Genomic DNA, 17,752 nt, shown 5'->3' with positions numbered 1-17,752 from the left:
GCAAGTCACTTAAACTTTCTGAGCTTCTATTTCTTCATCTGTAAAATGTGAGTGTCTCTCATCCAGGACTGTTGTCAGGCTCATGATAATCTATGTAAATTCTCTGTAAACCTGTCACATAAATCAGTATTACTTCTATTATTAAAGGTGATCATTTTACTGTCACTAATGATAAAGACAAGTAATGGCAGAAATTCTGACAAATCCCTCATTTTGAGTTTGTTTATTGTCCTTCTTTTAAAAGTATCAACCCTATTTGTAGGCTCCTTTTCCCCCTGCTCCTCAGTGAGGCAGTACTATGCACCCATCTACCATTTGCAACCATAAAGGTTTGTAATTGTACTTGTACTCAAAACTTCCATTGCCCTTGGTTACTGTGTCTTTCCGTTTAGCAAAGTTAGCAAGTGTTTGCTGGCCCAGCCAGTTTCTGAAGTGCACAAGATTTCTACTCAGAAGCCTCATCGTGGTGTAGAGGTGACCCTGAATTCTTGAAAGCTATGTAAGGGAAGCATAAGCTCTGCCAGGTTTTTGCAAGCTGGAAAGGCTCTGAGTATGGTCCTGGTGAGAGACCACCTGTGATCCAAGAATCCATCACCCAATTGGTGATGAATTCTTTGGCTGTGACAACCCATGAAACAAAGAAAAGCACAAAATAGCCTTCGATGCTATGTAATCCCCATCTGCTTCTGCAGTGATGGTGGTGGGGTAGTGAGAAAGGGGGCAAAGGGTGCTAACAATGACAGCTTTCAGATCATCTATAAATATTAATTTAACTACTGGTATTCCTAGTGTAAGAGCTTTCCCCAGTAACCAGTGAATTTGATCTTGAGAAGTAAAACCACTTGATATTGTCACTAAAAATGATATCAAAAACACAAGGCAGTTATCAGTAAATTAAAGTATAGTTTACATACTTTGCTTGGAGACTGAATAAAAGTTGGTGGAGTGGGTTTAATCATGTGCCACTACATAACAAGAAATATTAGTTTTAGGTCATCCTGTTATGCAGGTCTCATAATCATAAGTAAAAATACCATCACAAAGATAACTTATAGCTTACAAGCCAACTTTTGTTCCTTATGATGAAGAGGTAAAAAAATCCAATGATGAACTTGACAGACAGGAGCCTCTAAACCAAGTCTACATATACTCTGAAACTCAGCCTGACAACTTAAATGCTTTTTCATTCATTCAGTTCTTTTAATCTTCATTAGATATACCCTCCGTGTTTTTTTTGGGGGGGGAGAGACAGGACAGTTGGGGTTAAATGACTTGCCCAAGGTCACACAGCTAGTACATGTGTCAAGTGGCTGAGGCTGGATTTCAACTCAGGTCCTCCTGACTCCAGGGCTGGTGCTCTACTGACTGCCCCACCTACCTGCCACTACCCTCCATATGTGTGTAGATCATTCTCATAAAGATTACCACAGTCTCTTGTAATCTGGCCATCCTCCTCAGTCCTTTATACCCCAGAATGTGAACTCTGCCCCTGGTACATGAACCTGATCTTACACAGGGGAGGATGATGGAAAATATGCTGGAAAGTACAGTTTGAAATTAACAAGAGACCAAATTGGCCTCTCTCTAGAGTACTCAGAAGCTTCACACTAGAAGTCATGAGTGACAAACATTTAAAAATTTAAATTGGGCCCTTTATCAGTCAAAATCATGTCACTAACATGAATGCCATTCCTAAAGAAGCTCTCTGTGTACAAGCTGACCAGTGGCTTCTTAGAGCAAAGGTCAAGATCAATGCCAAATGACAGGATCCAAGATTTAGAGACCTGGGAAGTTATCTTGTCCAACCCTTCACTTTACATAAGTCCTGAGAGGCTAACAACTTGGCCACGGTCACAGTGGCAGTAAGTGGTAGAGCTAAAATCTGAATCTAAATCCTCTGGCTCCAGATCCAGCATTCTCCTTAATGTTCCACGGTGCAATGAGAACTGTGCCGTCACAACAGCTCCAGCCTGACCTATGTAAACAAACTGTTGACTCTGAAAAGTGAGAAGCGGATAAAAGTAATGACAGACTGATTGTCACCATTTCCTCCAAAAGCCACAACAAAGACCAAAAAAGCTTCAGCCAACATAAAAGGGGCAGCAGTGCAAGGTTCTAATTGTGCAGTGGAGACCACTAGAAACTAGGACCATATAGAAGGGAGTTTGGGAAGAGAGGGATCAGTGTGCGCTGAATAGCAGGGGCATCGTTGTGGAGGAAGGCAGGGGGTGGGGGCGCATGTTAATGGGGGGATACTCAAAGGATCTCATTATGAAATGATTTTCCTATAAAGTATAGCCCGATTTCATGGACAGTTAGAACACTAATAGTGGCATTTCTCCATGCTCCTACACCCTACTAAGAGTGTATGGCTATGACTCCAAAGAATTTTGGGTGAAATACAATTCCTTCCACAACGGCTACACAGAGTGTCGAGCATTATATTCGATCAGTACATAATACTGTCATTCATAATGCTGCCTTTTTTCACAAATTGTTTCATGTTTACATTTGTCTTGTCTTCCCAACTGACTTTTGGTCCCCATCTATGACCTTGTCATTTCTTTACTCTGAGCAACTCACAACACTTTGCAGAATAGTAGTTCACCACATCCCTTACAGCACAAACAATTCTACTCCAAATCATGCCACGTTACCTCAGTATAGTACAGAAAGTTCCTGTTTATCAAATTTTGCTGGAGAACAGGATGTTCTTATTAATCACATATTCTAATTAGTAAGAGCAGGGGATTTTAGCCTGGAATCTCTGAATTTGTTTTTAAAATTTTTTTTGATAATTGTTATTTTAATATAATTGCTTTCCTTTCCTATCCTATGTATTTCATTTTATCCATTTAAAAATAATTCTCGGGGGCAGCTAGGTGGCACAGTGAGTACAGCACCGGCCCTGGACTCAGGAAGGGTCCATAGTTTTTGCCAGGTTGCCAAAGAGGTCTACGACACAGAAATGGTAAATAAGTTAGAGGGACAGTTGCACAGTGCTAACTGCTTGACAAATGTGATCTCATTTGATCCTCACAACAACCCTAGGAGGTAGACGATATTACAATATTATTATCCCCATTTTACAGTTAAGGAAACAGACTGGAAGAGGTTAAGTGACTTGCCCAAGGTGACACAACCAGTAAGGTGTCTGAGGCTGGATTTGAGCTCGGCTTTTCCTGACTCCAGGCTCAGGGGTCTGTCTGTCCGCTGTGCCACCTAGCTGCCATTTGCTAGCCCATCCTTACAGACTAGGAAAATGGAGTCATGTCACAGAACAGGAACAGATGTGTTTTTGACAATCAGAGGCAAGAGCTTAGACTGTACAGTCTAGGTCTATGCTTTCTAGGAAATGTCTGGGTTTATTTTACCTGAACAAAACTGAACTCCCTCCAGTTGAGAGAGTTTGAGATGGAAGGCAGTGAGGTGATGGCCAGCAGTGACAGAATGCCTAGGGCCAGGATTCCCAGTGAGATGTAGATCTCCAGTCTCCAGACTTCCTCCTCATTCCATATATAACTCTTGTTTGCCAAGACCTGTCACAGACAAAAACAAAATCAAGAAATATACTGTCATCAACAGCAGAGGGTGGACAGTGTGACTAACATCCAGTTTCTCCATTCAGGACCTAGAAGTAAGTGGGCTTGAAAGGCCACTTTGAAGTGAGGGGTGGGGTGGGAGGGAGGCACAGGTGCAGAATTCAGAACACACATTAAGGAAGACTACGTAAGTTGCTAACCACTAGGAGAGATGTGAACTCTTCTTCCTTGGAGATCTTTCCAAATATGATTGATTGGAGTGGAGAAAGAATCTGAGTGGTTCTTTTGGATCTAGGAGAATGTAAGGGTAGAAGCGATTAGATACTGAGACTTCTGGGAAACCATTGTAGCTCTGTGACTTAAAAAAAAAAACGTTCAAAGTTTTGTAAATGCTTTCAGTGCAACAGTTCATACACATTCAGTTTGTTCTGAAAGACCAGTATGGTGGTCAACTTGAAGGGGTTGAACTAGATGACTTCTTAGGACTCTTGTGGTTCCTAATAAATTATATAGACTACTGGCAATAGGGGAAGGAGAGAATACTTCTCCCAACCACAGCTCGGGGATAGCCATAAGTGACAGATGACACCTGCTGTTATAAGCCAAAGGAAATTATGCAGATGCCAGGGGAGTATATCTGTTCTTTCACATCTGTATATGTAGGTAATCATTCCCATCAACTGTAATTCCCTTTAAACATGTAAAAGTTTACAGAGTCAGGAGTTAGGAGGTCTAGATTCTAGTCCCAATTCTGTCACTAACTAGCTGTATGACCTTGAACAAGACATTTTTCACTCTGTGGGTTTCAGTTTCCTTGTTTGCTGAGACTGGGTGAATTATCTCTAATATCCTATCCAACCCTAAATTCGAATTGTATACATGTATCATTGTTTAAAAAAAATCAACATTAGCTAGAAAGGTGTAGCAAATGCTACCTCTCACAAAGAATAGTGCAAATTTTCTCCTTAGTCAAACACAGAGAAGTATCATCCACACTCAACATGCTAACACCTACTGGACTTTAATGATGCTAATTTAATCCATGTTGAAATTTTTTTTTCTAGGTCTAAGAGGCAATCATAACTGCATAATATTAAAACTACCCAGCTGGGGGCAGCTAGGTGGCGCAGTGAGTAGAACACTGGCCCTGGAGTCGGGGGCTTGAGTTCAAATCTGCCATCGGACACTTGATATGTACTAGCTGTGTGACCTTGGGCAAGTCACTTAACCCCAATTGCCTGGCTCTTCCCCCCCAAAAAGGAAAAAAAAAAGAAAGGAAAAAAACTACCCAGCTGGAGCTTTGACATACATTCACATGTGCAATTTCCCTTTTTTTCTCTCTGTTGATATTTTCACTTTAAAAGGAAGAATTGGGGTGGGCAGAAAGGGAAGAGGCATATGAGAACCTGGGTCCCAGTCAACTAGTTACCTTCATTAATCTTTGAGCTTTTAGCTGTCTCCTTCCCTCCTCCCCTGATTTCAGTAAAGAACGCTGTTACATCCAGAAGTAAACAGTAATTAAACAGCAAAGTTAATTAGAATCTAGTACTCCTAGCATAACTCCATTTCTTCAGAAATGCTCTTATGTTTACAACAAAATATTGTTTTGGGTGATATATATACATCTGGTGGGAAGACATGATTTGCAAGGGAGTGAAAGGTAAAAAGTCTCCTTTCGACTTCTTTTCCTAGTTCATGACTAAAATGCATAAAAAGGCCCATTATCCAGAGAAAGAACTGACATACACACACACATGTGCGTGCGCGTGCACACACACACACACACACGCACACACATTTGTGTCTGATGGTAGCCATCTCTATGGTGGGAGATGAGGATGGAGGGAGGAAACAAAAGGGAAGTTCTATGATAGCTTTGGGGTATATTTGAAAGGAATAGCAAGTTGCACATATCGGATCTGCAGTTTCAGGTGCAATCCTCTTTTTTTCTATTCCACTTTGTTATAGAAGCACTTGTTTTATTTTTTAAGTTCAGCATAAAAAACAAGCTTTTTTTTTTTAAAAGCTCCAGTATATTCTGCTAATACATGAATAGTTTTTTCATGGGACTAGAAGTACACTATGGCATGCATCAGCAGCCTAAAGAGGGCAGGTGTGAAACAAGTTAGGATGGTAGACAGCATCTGGGCAAGGTGTTCTTAACCCGGCATCCACACATTTGGTGGGTGTTGTTTTTAAATATTTTGATCTGTATTTGAATGTAATTTTTAAAATTCTATGTGTTTTATGCATTCAAAAAACATTATTTGAGAAAGGATCCATAGGTTTTAGTAGAAAGCAAAGTGGTCTATGACACAAAAATTTAAGTTTAGAATCCCTGGGGAAGAGGGGTAAAATAAATGCCAACTACCTCCCTTTTCTCTCCTCACCAACCCCATAGCAGTTTGATCTTTTGTCGAAGCTAAAACCAAGTGTATTTTCCTTAGAAAAATGTCTGCTAGCAAAATGGTTCCTACTTCAGAGCATTGAAAAAAACACCTCATATGAGTTGTCCCACACATGCAGAGCAGGTAAGGAGGGTCAAGTAGGTTTGGATGGAAAAGGCTACAAGGTTCAGGATGGGCTGTGGTACCTTCCCCACTCCTCTAATACCCTACTGGACCCATAACATTCCAAGCACTGGCGACTGTGACCAAGGTCAACCCCAGAGGGCTCAAAGAGAAATCCTACACTGTGTGCTCTTTGACCTCCCCCATCCCAACACCTCTATACAGGTGAAATTTGAGAAGCAGCGACCTCTAGGGGCATCCTGGTGAAGACTACTCATTAAGGTGGATCTGCCCTGCAATCTGGGGGCAAAGAAGACAAAGTCAAAACCTCTGCTTAGGGTGACTGTCCTAGGGGTGGGAGGCGGGTGGTTTGGCTGCTAGTGTTGAGGGCTAATGACCAGCTTTCACAAGACCTAATCTTTCCAGTTAGAAGATGTGGGGTTGAATATTGTGTAGGAGATTAAAGAGATAATAATGTCTCATACGTGTATGATGTGCCCCACATGTACTATTTGTTGTATGAGGATCAGCTGAAGGAACTGGGGATGTTTATCTTACAGAGGAGACTCATGGGAGACACCATGACGTTCTCCAGGTATTTGTAGAGCTGCTTTCATGGGGAAGAGGGATCAGACCTGTTCTGTTAGGTCCCTGCTGACAGAAGCAGGAGCTATGGGTAGAAGTTGCAAGGAGGCAAATTTAGTCTTGACATCAGGGAAAATTTCCTAAAAATTAGGTCCCCCGGGTCTGTGGAGGTTTTTAAGCAAAGGCTTGAGTGAGAGACCTGAATTTAAGTCCCTGCTCTGCTCTTTGCTGTATGACCTTGGGTAAGTCATTTCATTTCTCTAGGCCTCACTTTCCTCATTTGTAAAAGAAAAAGGTTGGACTAGATGACCTCTAAGGTCCGTTCCAGCTCTGTGTTTGTGGATCTGACCACCTGACAAAATATCATGGTGGTGATGCCTTTCAGATATGAGTTAAACCAGATGTTGTTCAGGTACTATCCAACATCAAATTCTGGGATTCTATTAGGGTGATACTTTTAAGACCATATTCACATACATTATTTCATTTGATCTTCACAACAGTTCTGCCAGATAAATAGGGAAAATGTGATCACCATAGATCATGTCATCTACGCTAGAATTCAGGGCTTCTGACATCCGATCCAGAGGTCTTCCTTATTTATTGTGCTGCCTTTTGGGGGGGCAGGTCCCTGAAACTCGGATCCCATTGGTATAGTAAACTCCCACCGGTGCAGACTTACCCTCAGGTAGTTGCTGGAGGCACTGAGAAATCAAGTGACTTGCCCATGGTCATACAGCCAATATATGTCAGATAGGATAGGAACCCCAGTCTTTCTGACTCCAAGGCTGGCCCCGTATCCATTATACCATGCTGCCCCTCAACAAAGCGTCTTAGTGTCCCATATCCTATAGAAAGACATCTCTAAAGGTTTGGGGAGCCTTTGCATAAGGTTACCCAAATCCTTATAGGGGAGTTTGGGGGAATGAGAAGAGAAATGGCATCGAGTGAATGAGTTTACCGGTAGCCATGGCTATGCGAAGCAGTGTCGGGCCATTTAATGTTGGGCCACTGAATATGAATGACAAATAGGTAAAATCTCAATGAAAAATGATCATGCTGATGTTGCTATTTAAAGCCTAGAACGTTGGGGCTGGAAAGATCCTAAGAGAAAATCTAATCCAATCCCTATTTTTTACAGAGAAGGAAACCAAAGCCCAGAAAAGGGAAATGCTTTGTCTGAGGTCAAACAACCAGTTAGGGATATAACTGGGGTAGAATATAGTTCTCCTGATTCCATATTTAGTGTTTTGCCGGTTTTTCTTCCCCCCCCCCCCATACAACACTTCAATAGGTCTGGCCCAGAAACTTAAGGACTTAAGAACCAAGGAGGTTTCTGGTTTTTAGGCCCAGATACTTATCTGCTCCCACTCCTAGGGCTATCGTGTGGCATTCTGAGTGTCCTGGGTCTCAAGGAGAGAATACCTGCTTGACAGCATCATTGATGATCTGGTAGCGTTGAGAACGGCGCAGGGGCAGGCAGAAGCTGTAGACAGCATGCAGAGAGGCACAGAAGAAACTGATGAGGCCAATCTGTTTGCGGTGCTGGAGCCAGTGGTCAAGCCAGTCAGGAAATCGGCGGTATTTGGTGCCCCGGTGGAGCTGCAGGATGGTGGCCAGGACACCGGGTAGGTACACCAATGACAACATGACATAAGCCACACAGGGCAATGTGGTATTGACCACAGAGACAGGGAGTTTATAGAAGCGGTTCTTGTGCTCTTGGATATATGGATGTAACACATCCCGGATGAAGTTATAGGTGTAGAAGCAGATGAAGAGGCCCAGGGCCAAGATGGTTGGAACCTTCCACTCAGGGAGGAGCCGCAAAGGGATGGCCTCAATCTCCCTGGCAGACACCAGCGACCCCATGTCTACTGGGCTGAAGCCCATAGCTTGGGCTATCTCCGAGACCTTACGTTTGGCTTCCTGCTGATCTCCAGAGATGAGCACCTAAAGAAAAATTAATACCAGGAAAAAAGTTCATAAAAGGATCATTGAATCATAGAAAGTTAGAGCCGGGAGGGATCTCAGAGATCACTTAGTCCAGTCCAGCAATCTGGTCTAGCATGCCAGCCCTGCTCCATACCAACCCCTGCTACTTCCTAGTTGTGACAGGTATATGCTTTCACCCCCATGGTGATGGCATTCTTTAGAGGAGAGAATCTTGGTGATCATCACTTACATTTGAACAAAATGTTATACTTTTCAAAGGGCATCAACATCCATTAATTACCTCAGGTATTACTACTCCTGTTGTATGAATTGAGAGGTCAAAGCCACAGAGTGAGTTAGTGGCAGAGTCAGGACTGGAATTCTGTTTTCCTGAGTCTAAGACTAGCATCCTTTCCTGCACACCACACTGCTTCCTGGCCTCTGGCTATACAGGTGGAACCTTCTTCACTTGCCAACAGGCTTCAGCTGTCTTCTCCCTCCACCTCCACCACAGGTGAATTCCTCTCAGAACCACCCTTCTGAAGAAGGGCACAGACCAGGTATCCTTAAGTCTCTAGACTTCGCCAACATCTCCCTGGGGAGGTAAGTTCTCCCCATGCCCTGCCCCTTCTTTTCAGTTCCCTTTTATGCGTTGTCTTCTCTCATTAGAATTAGTTCCTTGAGGTTCAAGGACTGTCATTTTTTGCTCATATCCCCAGTGCTTAGCACAGTGCCTGGCACATAGTAGGTACTTAATAAATTCTTGGGGACTTGAATTGACCTTTGGGGATTCTATCCCTAATCACTAGGAATCAAACCGGGGAACTACAACTTCAGAATACTTGCTGTATGTTGTTAAGTCATTTTTCAGTTGTGTTCAACCATTTGTGACCTCATTTAAGGTTTTCTTGGCAAAGATACTAGCGTGATTGGCCATTTCCTTCTCCAACTCACTTTACAGATGAGGAAACTGAGGCAAAGAGGGTTAAGTGACTTGCCCAGGGTCACCCAGCTACTGTCTGAGGCCGGATATGAACTCAGGAGGATGAGTCTTCCTTCCATCCTATCTACTAAGCCCCTAGCTGCCCTATATAGCATGTTATACAGACATTAGCAATCAGGACTAGTTTTGACTAGTGTTCCATCACTTCATCAACCATACACATAACACCTTTCCAAATGGTTTTTCTAAGACTGAGGGGTCCATGAAAGAATGCTGTGTCTTCTATCCCCCCTCGGCCCTCACTTTCACTGCCCCAGGTGCTCGGCAACAGTGCTTCTGGAGTCCACTATCTATAGAAAGTGTCTTCCTTTCTTGCTTGCGACTTGGACTCTATACTTTCAGTTTCTTTTCTGAATTACGTACAGTGCCAGGAAGATCCCTTTCATTGGCTTCCTGCTGCCCACCAAATCAAGTTCAAACTCTGCCTTACTTTTAAGAATAAAGGCATAAAAAAGTCAGTGATTCCAGCAGGGCATCCTACCTAAAAAGCCTGACCCCTCATTACTCTCCTACAGGAACACTTACTTTGAGTTATATTGGGCTTACTTTCCACCAAACACACCATGAGCATTCTACCGTCTAGCCTCAGTTCCACTCAGCCTTGGTCCTCACAGCTCGTCACTACCCTCTGCGTCTCTGATTGGAGAACCTCCGTCTAAGAAGAGGACTCAGGACAGACACTGCATCTCCCACCTGGCTGCACTACTCTGGGACTTCTCTAAGTTCTCCATCATGTCCCACCATCGAGTACCTCCCCCGAGACTCTACTGCCCTGATTTTAGCTTCCTTCTCGATGAAGACTGTAAATTTCTCATGGACAGGGACTGTTTCTTTTTTCATATTTGTACCCATGGCTCATAGTAAATGCTTAATAAAGGTTTCTTGACTATTGTTCCCAACGTTCCCCCCTCCTTGGAATGCTATCCCTTCTCCCCTTCTATCTGTCCAAATCTTACTCTAGTAATCTTAACTCTACCCAAAGCAACTTCACTTTTTCTAATTACTTCTTTCTGTACTTTTTCTTTCTTCTCTGTTCCTTGCTTTTCTCAATTAGGAATTTATTATCTATTGTCACATTAGCCTGTCATTGTTAATCTTATCTCATCAACTACAGTGTAACCTCCCTGAAGGTAAAACCTGTATCTCCTGTTTCTATATCCCTCAGGGTCTTTGTAGATATTAAGCACCATATGAATACTTGTATTAATGACTGATTTCTGTGCTTGTATGTGGGCTTATATCTTCTTTCTCAACCAAACAGACTGCTGTTTTGCATGAAACTACTCTCTACTCTAGCCTGAACTCCAAATACCATTAAATACCTTTTACTATACCATTTCTTCTACCTGTTGGTTTAGTGACTATTCGGAATTAGAATTTTGTGTTTGGTTCTGAGAGGTATTTCTCTCTCTCCCCCTCTCCTCCTCCAGAAGTATTTCATTCCATTTTCTTTCTCCCACAAACCTACCTGTTTGTTCCCATCTCTTGGGCCAGCCTGCAGGGTCCAGGCAGAGATGACATTGAAGGCCTTGACAACCGTGCAGGCAGGAAAGAGGGAAGCAAGGTGCTCGGCGTTGGACTCCTGCTGCTGGAGGTGCTCCTGTTCCGTGCTGTTGCTCACATCCACAAGGATCTTGCCCACCAGCAGATCACTCAAGCCACAGAGCGTAGAGTAGTGCTCCCGGTACATGGCCACAAAGATTATTTCAGGTGTGCTCACAGCCTCTGCTTGGAAGGTTACTTGGGCCGCAGCAGGAAACAACCCTGCTGTTCTTTTTGGGTTGCGGCTCCCAACCAGAACCCCAAAGCCTGAGCTCACCATGCGTGTAGCCAAAGAACGGGCAAAGTCTCCACTACCCAGGATGCCCACGGTCTGGGCCTGGCTGGGCATCTCTGAGATGTTGGGGTTGCTCTCAAAAAACTGATGGGAAATCAGGGGCTTGTCCATGTCTGCAGACATCCCTTCAGCTGAAATGAGAAAACAGGCAGCTTTAGCCAACTCTCCCTTCCTCAACACTCCATCATCCAACTTGAAGATGTGCTGGTGGGTGTGTGTGTGTGTGTGTGTGTGTGTGTGTGTGTGTGTCTAGGGGTAGTGCTGAATGAAGTCTGATTCTATGTTTGGAGAGCAAACTAAGGGAAATAAGAATCTAATGCCTTACAATAATAACTGGGACCAAGGAGGTTTTAGATAGTTATGAATGGTATTAGGAAATTAGGAAGTAATAATCAGGAAAGTTTTTTTTTCCTTTTTCTTGAGGGGGGAAGGCAGGGCAGTTGGGGTTAAATGACTTGCCCAAGGTCACACAGCTAGTAAATGTCAAGTGTCTGAGGCCGGATTTGAACTCAGGTCCTCCTGACTCCAGGGCCAGTGCTCTATTCACTGCGCCACCAAGAATCTTGTATTCTAATAGGGGACAACAACGCATAAAAGTAAGTTGGAGGAGGGGAGTATGCTGGAAAAGAAAGTCTGAAGAGTCAGGAATGAAAGAGTGAATTCGGCTGACCTGGGACCCTTCCCTTAAACTGGAGGTTCCAGGAGGAAACAACCAATCAGAGGAGGAGACCTCAGGTGTGGAAGAATCTTCCAGGGTGAGAAGGCTAAGGCAGATGGATGGAGAAGGAGGTCTGGAGAGTCAGGAGGGAGCCCCACTGAGAGAAGAATGAAGGAGTGAAGATCACCTCCCAGGCAAAAAGTTGTGAAGTCAGTCTGTGCCTCTGCTCTTCAACTACAAGGAAAGGTGGGACCAGTCAGTGAGGATTGTCCTATCTCTGAGTTCTTTTTCTCCAAAAAGCTATCCTTCTACCACCCTAAATAATTCACTGGGAGCTTCAAAGCTCCCAAAGTAGGGACGAGCCACTGGCAAAACTCTGAGGTTATCCAAGTTTGTCTTCAGTCCCTCCTTACCTCCCTTTTCTTCATGCTTTCCCCTTTTCTAAGTGGCCTTCACTTCACCCCCAACCCCTTAAACTATCCTCATCTCTCCGATAGGGATGCTGTTGTTGTATAGACGTTTTCGGTTTTGTCCAACTCTTCGTGACCCCATTTGGAGTTTTCTTGGCAAAGATACTTGAAGTGATTTGCCGTCTCCTTCTCCAGCTCATTTTACAGATGAGGAAATTCTCAAGGATAGTAATTTAATTAATTTATTCACACTTGAGTGTGAATGACTGAGAAAGTTCCACCAGAGCATTTGGATTTTATGGGAGAAGTCTGAGGGCAATACTTCTCTGCAGAGACTTTAGTTACTAGTGGTAGAATTTATCAGTTACTAACCCTGTGGTAGGCCAGTGGGGGAAATATTTTTGTGATATATTGGGAGTTTTCTGGCTCTCTTAAAATCCACCAGGTAGGCAACCATCTTCTGTCTTATACATAGGGTCAGCCCTGCCCAGTGTCTAGAGACACAAGTATACAATCCAGAGAGCTGCTCAGAAGGCAGATTTTGATTTAAAAAAAAACAACAAATTCAAGAAAGTTTAGGTAAATATCTAGGTAGTGGTTCTGGCACGGGGATTAAGGAGAACTTAAGGGTGTCCAAGGGACAGCACTGATCTATGAGATAAAATGTATGGAGGTTTACTCCTATGCCTTCCCACAAACCTCCCCTTAACTCGTCATTACAGAATACTAGGTTGAAGGTCCTGTCAGGGTGACTCAACCAGGGGGCCATCATTGATGGCCCTGAAGTGCTGACCTGAAGTGTTCTTATCACTCTTGATGGTGGCTTCCCTTTTCTACAGTTTTCACCAAGAATAGAAGGTAGCAAGATCACCACAGGCAGAATCACATGGCATCTTACAGGTAGAAGGGCTCTTGGGGAGCTAGTCCAGTCCCCCTACTTTACAGATGAAGAAAGTAAGGCTAAGGGAGGTCAAATGACTTGCCCAAAGCGACAGAGGCAGCAACAGAAGAAGTGGGATTTGAACTGAGGTCTTCTGACTCTAATCCAGATCTAGGTTCTCTTCCCATTCAATCACGAACAACTAAGAATATATTATGCACAAGACACTGTACATAAATTTATTCTGTATAGAGAAGACAAAGAATGGCCCACAGCCCTTTACCTTAAGAGGAACTTAAAGACAGTTGGAAGAGCAAAATCAGAAGAATGTGGTAGAGTGCCACATGAAAGGAATAAACACAATTCTATATAAGTTCTGAGAAGGGATGCTTTAAATTAGAGGAATTAGGAGAAAGCTTCAAGGAGGCATTATTTCCTTTGGATCTTGCAAGAGCCCCATAAAGTTGATTCTTTTGAACCCAAGCACAAGAGTTTACATTTATCCATATCATATGTCATCACATTAGATTGAGCGCAGTGTCTTAGCCAGTCAAGATCTTTTGGGATTCACTCATCTCAAGTGTTAGGCCTCTCAGTTTTGTTGCTACCTGCAAATCTGATAAGCATACCATCTAAGACTATATTTCCCAGTCACTGATAAAAAGATTAAATTACCAGGGCCACAGGCAGATCCCTGAGGACCTTCCAAGACAACGTTAATGAAGACTCACTGGGTCTAATCCCTCATGTGGAAAAGATCTGTTTTGCCTAGCCTCAGAGGCCAGAACCAGGAGCAGTAGGTGGAAGTTTCAGAGGGATTTAGCTTCGATGTAAGGAAACATTTATACGATCGTAAATTTAGAGCCTAAAGGAAGTGTTAAGGTTTTTTGGTCCAATGAGGAAATCAAGGTTCAAAAAAGTTAGGTGACTTGCCCAAGTTACACAGCTAGTAAATATCTGAAGCAAGATTTGATCCCGGGGCTTCCCGACTCCAAGGCCAGCATTTTTCCCACAACAGCTTGCTGCCTTTAGGTTCTCTCTGACTAGAGGTCTTCTAACAAAAGCTGGAGAGTCACTTCTTAGGGATGTTAGAGAAAATATTCATGTGCAGGTATAAATTGGACTAGATGGCCTCAGGAGATTCTATAATCCTGTAAACCAAAAACAGTGTGTGTATCTTTCAAATCAAATCCTTAAAGCTTATATGAAACAAAAAATAAGACTTTTCATCTGACACAAATATAACCGCAAGAATAAAATCACAAGTCCTAATCTAACCCAAGGAGGTATTATTCTGGCTGTTTTTGAACACTTCTTATGTAGAGAATGACTTCCTGAAAAAGGCAGAGTGACCTGGTAGAAATGTGAAGTCTGGAGGCCTGAGTAATTGTCCTGGCTCTGCCCTTAATTAGTTGGGTAAGTGACTTCACCTCTGTGGGCCGCAGCTTCCTCATCTGCAAAAGGGGAACTGTAGGTGAGATGATCTTTCAAGTTACATCCATACGTCACATTCTATGACTCTTTTTTTTTTATCTTTTTTTAAAATATTTTTTTATTTAATATATTTAGTTTTCAGCATTGATTTTCACAAGAGTTTGAATTACAAATTTTCTCCCCATTTCTACCCTCCCCCCCACTCCAAGATGGCATATATTCTGGTTGCCCTGTTCCCCAGTCAGCCCTCCCCTCTGTCACCCCACTCCCCTCCCATCCCCTTTTCCCTTCCTTTCTTGTAGGGCAAGATAAATTTCTACGCCCCATTGCCTGTGTATCTTATTTTCTAGTTGCATGCAAAAACTTTTTTTTTGTTTTTGAACATCTGTTTTTAAAAACTTTGAGTTCCAAATTCTCTCCCCTCTTCCCTTCCCACCCACCCTCCCTAAGAAGTCAAGCAATTCAACATAGGCCACTGCGTATCATTATGTAAAACCCTTCCTCAATACTCATGTTGTGAAAGACTAACTATATTTTGCTCCTTCCTAACCTATGCCCCTTTATTGAATTTTCTCCCTTGGCCCTGTCCCCTTTCGAAAGTGTTTGTTTTTGATTACCTCCACCCCCATCTGCCCTCCCTTCTATCATCCCCCCTCTTTTTTTATCTTCTTCCTCCTCTTTTCCTGTGGGGTAAGATACCCAATTGAGTATGTATGGTATTCCCTCCTCAGGTCAAATCTGATGAGAGCAAGATTCACTCATTCCCCCTCACCTGCCTTCTTTTCTCTTCCTACAGAACTGCTTTTTCTTGCCACTTTTATGCGAGATAATTTACCCCATTCTTCCCTATCTCCCTCTCTCAATATATTCCTCTCTCATCGCTTAATTTGATTTCTTTTAGATATCTTCCCTTCATCTTCAACTCACCCTGTGTCTGCTCTCTCTCTCTCTCTCTCTCTGTTTATATATATATATACACATACATATATACATACATTCATATTCACATATACATATGTATACACACACACACACATATTCCCTTCAGCTACCTTAATACTGAGGTCTCATGAATCATACATATCATCTTTCCATGTAGGAATGTAAACAAAACAGTTCAACTTTAGTAAGTCCCTTGCAATTTCTTTTTCTTGTTCTTTTTCTTGATTACATTATCATGCTTCTCTTGATTCTTGTGTTTGAAAGTCAAATTTTCTATTCAGTTCTGGTCTTTTCACTGAGAAAGCTTGAAAGTCCTCTATTTTATTGAAAATCCATATTTTGCCTTGGAGCATGATACTCAGTTTTGCTGGGTAGATGATTCTAGGTTTTAATCCTAGCTCCATTGACCTCCGGAATATCGTATTCCAAGCCCTTCGATCTCTTAATGTAGAAACTGCCAGATCTTGGATTATTCTGATTGTGTTTCCACAATACTCAAATTGTTTCTTTCTGGCTGCTTGAAGTATTTTCTCCTTGATCTGGGAGCTTTGGAATTTGGCAACAATATTCCTAGAGATTTCTTTTTGGGATCTATTTGAGGAGGCGATCGATGGATTCTGTTCAATTACTATTTTGCCCTGTGGCTCTAGAATATCAGGGCAGTTCTCCTTGATAATTTCTTGAAAGATGATATCTAGGCTCTTTTGTTGATCATGGCTTTCAGGTAGTCCAATAATTTTTAAATTATCTCTCCCGGATCTATTTTCCAGGTCAGTGGTTTTTCCAAGGAGATATTTCACATTGTCTTCCATTTTTTCATTCCTTTGGTTCTGTTTTATAATATCTTGATTTCTCATAAAGTCAGTAGCTTCCACTTGCTTCAGTCTAATTTTTAAGGTAGTATTTTCTTCAGTGGTCTTTTGGACCTCCTTTTCCATTTGGCTAATTCTGCCTTTCAAGGCATTTTTCTCCTCATTGGCTTTTTGGAGCTCTTTTGCCACTTGAGTTAGTCTATTTTTTAAGGTGTTGTTTTCTTCAGTGTATTTTTCAGCATTTTTCTGGGTCTCCTTTAGCAAGTCATTGACTTGTTTTTCATGGTTTTCTTGCATCCTTCTCATTTCTCTTCCCAATTTTTCCTCTACTTCTCTAACTTGCTTTTCCAAATCCTTTTTGAGCTCTTCCATGGCCTGGGACCAGTTCATGTTTTTCTTGGAGGCTTTTGTTGTAGGCTCTTTGACTTTGTTGACTTCTGGCTGTATGTTTTGGTCTTGTTTGTCACCAAAGTAAGATTCCAAAGTCTGAGACTGAATCTGGGTGCATTTCCGCTGCCTGGACATATTCCCAGCCAACTAACTTGACCCTTGAGTTTTTCAGCGGGGTATGACTGCTTGTAAACTAAAGAGTTCTATGTTCCACGCTTGGGGGGATGCACCAGCTCTGCCACACCGGCACTCCTCCTTCCCCAAGAACTCGGACTGGACTTAGATCTTCAGCAGGCTCTTCACTCCTGCTCTGATCCACCTCTTAATTCCTCCCACCAGGTAGGCCTGGGGCCGGAAGCAACTGCAGCTGTAGTTCTGTAGCTGCCTCAACTCCACTGTTCCCAGGGCGGTAGCCAAACCACAAACTCCTTCCACTCCTGTAGCTTTTCCCACTAACCTTCTCTGTTGTCTTTGGTGTTTGTGGGTTAAGAAGTCTGGTAACTGCTGCAGCTCACTGATTCAGGGCGCTAGGGCACGCTCCGCCCGGCTCCTGGTCTGGTTGTTCTGCACCGCCCATGCTGGGCTCTGCTCCACTCCGCTCTCAGCTCCGTGCAGGACAGACCTCACCCAGAGACCATCCAGGCTGTCCTGGGCTGGAGCCCTGCTTCCCTCTGCTATTTTGTGGGTTCTGCAGTTCTAGAATTGGTTCAGAGCCATTTTTTATAGGTTTTTGGAGGGACTCGGCAGGGAGCTCACGCTAGTCCCTGCTTTTCAGCTGCCCACATTTTATGATTCTAAGAAAATTCAGTGGTTT

The 17,752-nt window shown here is 42.9% G+C and overlaps 1 protein-coding gene across 4 annotated transcripts in view; it reads right to left on the bottom strand.

Moving 5' to 3' along the window:
* Positions 1–17,752, bottom strand: part of STEAP3 (STEAP3 metalloreductase) — a 72,307-nt gene that overhangs the window by 9,781 nt on the left and 44,774 nt on the right. For 3 of the 4 annotated variants that reach the window (XM_036743413.1, XM_036743414.1, XM_036743415.1), the window contains exons 2-4: positions 11,044–11,543; positions 8,063–8,590; positions 3,375–3,539 (exon numbers count right to left, since the gene is read on the bottom strand). In XM_036743413.1, coding sequence (XP_036599308.1) covers positions 3,375–3,539; positions 8,063–8,590; positions 11,044–11,543 — 1,193 coding nt within the window. Of the gene's footprint in view, positions 1–3,374; positions 3,540–8,062; positions 8,591–11,043; positions 11,544–12,082; positions 12,300–17,752 lie in introns of those variants that run through there. The other variant, XM_036743416.1, reaches the window with a different exon arrangement.

The sequence above is a fragment of the Trichosurus vulpecula genome, chromosome 2 (assembly GCF_011100635.1).
Source record: "Trichosurus vulpecula isolate mTriVul1 chromosome 2, mTriVul1.pri, whole genome shotgun sequence".
NCBI classification, from domain to species: domain Eukaryota; kingdom Metazoa; phylum Chordata; class Mammalia; order Diprotodontia; family Phalangeridae; genus Trichosurus; species Trichosurus vulpecula.
This window is presented reverse-complemented; position numbering and strand designations above follow the sequence as displayed.